The 2,637-nt window shown below is 40.8% G+C and overlaps 1 protein-coding gene across 1 annotated transcript; it reads right to left on the bottom strand.

The window, feature by feature from the left end:
* Positions 1-933: 933 nt before the first annotated feature.
* On the bottom strand, positions 934-2,323 carry LOC117140160. Its single transcript, XM_033302933.1, has 2 exons — positions 1,813-2,323; positions 934-1,749 (listed from the first exon to the last, which is right to left on the bottom strand). Exons 1-2 carry the CDS (start codon positions 2,188-2,190, stop codon positions 1,060-1,062), a joined length of 1,068 nt encoding a protein of 355 aa, XP_033158824.1. The 5' UTR covers positions 2,191-2,323; the 3' UTR covers positions 934-1,059.
* Positions 2,324-2,637: the final 314 nt, after the last annotated feature.

Raw genomic sequence — 2,637 nt, 5'->3', positions numbered from 1 at the left:
CTAGAAAAATTAACGAGTTGAGTTGTGAAAATATCTTTTATTCGCATAGGAATTTAATCAAGACAAGCTAGTTCCGAGATAATTAACTGGAAGTACGGCATTTCACTTAAGTACACTATTTGTATTTATTTTGGTTTCAGTGCAACATGGCCTCGATGCGGTTGTTGGCTCTTGCTACCGCACTCACACTTTAGCACTCGCATCAAAGTATCTTTCGGATGCAAAGGCGAAACGCACTGCGCCGAAAACGTGTGCGTTTTGCATTGCAACAGAAGTTGATTGTAAGGCATAGCCGACTGGGTAATTCCCTAAGTTCAACATCTTAGAAAAAGAAATTTTCCATATTTTGTTCAAGAAGATAACTTTTATTTGCCCAAAGCTAAAATTATTGAATTACTTATTTTTTCTATAAAATGTATAATATAATAAAATATTCTACTACAATGGCATACAATTTGTTTATATATTTTGATTTATGTTATACATTATTTATTCTTCATGTAAAGTAAACTATATTCGGTAGAGAAGTGCACTCAAACTGGCAATTTGAAGGCAACGACATCGTTCGACGGCCTAGAAGTTTTGCTCGCCAAACAGAAAAAATTGTTTAAAAATTCTACAAAAAAGCAAACACAAAACATGCTTTACAGCAATGCAATTTGGTGCTTGTTTGCTTTGCATTTTTCTCCCAGTTTTTTGTTTTGATAAATGGGTGCAGTACTTTTATTTATGCATCTCGTGTGTGTCTCACGCTAAAATAATTATCTGCATTGCATTTCTGAGAGACACATATTTCAAAATTTGCAGGCGGGCTGGCAGAAAAGATTCTCGTTTGTAAAGCATTTGCAAATTGATATTGTTTAAAGACCATTGGTATGAAAATCAAACTAAAATTTAGCCATTCAGCTCATTAAAAGTTTAAAGTCACTTTAATTTATTTCAATGCATGTTTATTAATATTGTTTAGGTTAACAGAAACAGCATTATTATACGATGTACATATAAACAAAGGTATTAATGTCGCTGGTTGAGAGATGAGGTGCATACACGATATCAATTTTATGCCATTGTTCCATTTTGTAGTATCAGCAATCGCAGGCGCTTGCATCCTGAACTGTGGACGGTCTTCATAGCTTCCTGAAGGACAAAGGACTCCTTCTTGCTGGTAAGAATACGGCGCTCATTCTTTAGCTCACTGGCCAGACAATCCAGAAGATCGTACTCATTGAAGAACCGAAAGTTTACGATGGTCGTCTCCGCTGGCAGTTCCTGCAGCATCTCGAACTGCTCCCAGTACAGATTTGTTTCCAGATTGAAGACGTAAATGACCAGGACCGTTTGATTTCCTTTTGGTTCGCCCTCCCGTTCCAATAGCAATCGATTGTAGATGGGCACCAGTCCGTGATCACAGGTCGTCAGATTGTCGATGATCAGCAGATTCACACCGCACTCGGAAAGTCCATCGGCAAACTGCCGGATCAGTCGGAATTTACTCGATTCATCCGGCACTTGGGTGCTCCAGGAGTAGGAGTGAGCATTTCTCGGCCAGGGAAAACACTGGCGTAGTGTATCTGTCGCTAAAGTCTTTCCCACGCCCGGAGGTCCTAGTAGAGCCACCGACCGGAAACGACCCGAACCGCTCAGCGCCTTCTCCATGCGAGCCAGTGCCTGCTCCTGATTCAGGACCACCCTGCCCATATACCAAAAGATGCGTTCCAAGTTCAGAGCCTCGGGACTGCAGAAAGTATTCTAAGTTGGGTAGAATTATAAGTACATGATTTTATTTTAAGTAAACGGTATCAAAGTCCTTACTTTATTATGCACATACAAGTCTCCTGAGAGGTAATCCTCCTGCTCCAAGCCAAGCAGTCTAAGGAAACCCAACCAAAGGCCTTCCTCACGTGGTTCGGGATAATCCATCTGCTCGGTGGACATCTTCATTCCGAGGAAGAATATCAGGACAACCCCCAGTGCTACCGTCATCACGATGGAAAGTCCATGGAGGAGCTGTGATAGGCGGTTCGAACGCAGTCGTTCACGATAACGCTGGCAGCTGGTTCTCCGCAGGATGCCCCTTAGCCTGGGATCCTCCTCCTCATCGGAAAAGTCACCACCATGGTGAAGCAGATACCGCCGGCGGTTCCATTGGCAATTTAGCTTAGAGGACGGCATTGCAGTTTCTGGTTGCATTTGATTCGTATATACACACTATGTTAATTTTATAAAATTACTTTTGAATGCAGCTCCAGAATTTGTTTAATGCTGTTCGTGTCTTTTGTGTGAGCAACAATATGAATTTGGTTTGACACATCTAATAGTATTGAATTTTTTGATAATTTTGACTGTTTGATCAAAGAACCCATGGAAAAACCCAAAGGAAAACCTGTATTCATTGTTATTGTAAATGATTTAAATGTTAGAAATCTTTAATCTTTGACTGTTTTATTGCTACAATTTCTAACAACCATTCCGCAGACTCAAGAACAGATTGTAAAAAGCGATTTGGAAGCGAGCTCAGCGGATTTAAAGCGCTTACTCATCATTATCGGACATTGGCAATCAGCTGATTTGGAGCAGCAAAGACGATCATTACCATTACGCTGGTGATTAACCCCGCACCCAGACCCCAACTACAGT

Source organism: Drosophila mauritiana, chromosome 3L (genome assembly GCF_004382145.1).
Source record: "Drosophila mauritiana strain mau12 chromosome 3L, ASM438214v1, whole genome shotgun sequence".
NCBI classification, from domain to species: domain Eukaryota; kingdom Metazoa; phylum Arthropoda; class Insecta; order Diptera; family Drosophilidae; genus Drosophila; species Drosophila mauritiana.
Note: the sequence above shows the minus strand (reverse complement) of the source record. Positions and strands in the feature narration are given on the sequence as shown.

What these genes read in the sequence shown, in the direction of transcription:
- LOC117140160 (XM_033302933.1), bottom strand. Translation starts at nt 2,190, where the DNA reads ATGCAACCAGAAACTGCAATGCCGTCCTCTAAGCTAAATTGCCAATGG. An exon ending in ACTTGTATGTGCATAATAAA is followed by an intron (nt 1,750 to 1,812) that starts GTAAGGACTTTG and finishes TACCCAACTTAG; the next exon opens with AATACTTTCTGCAGTCCCGA.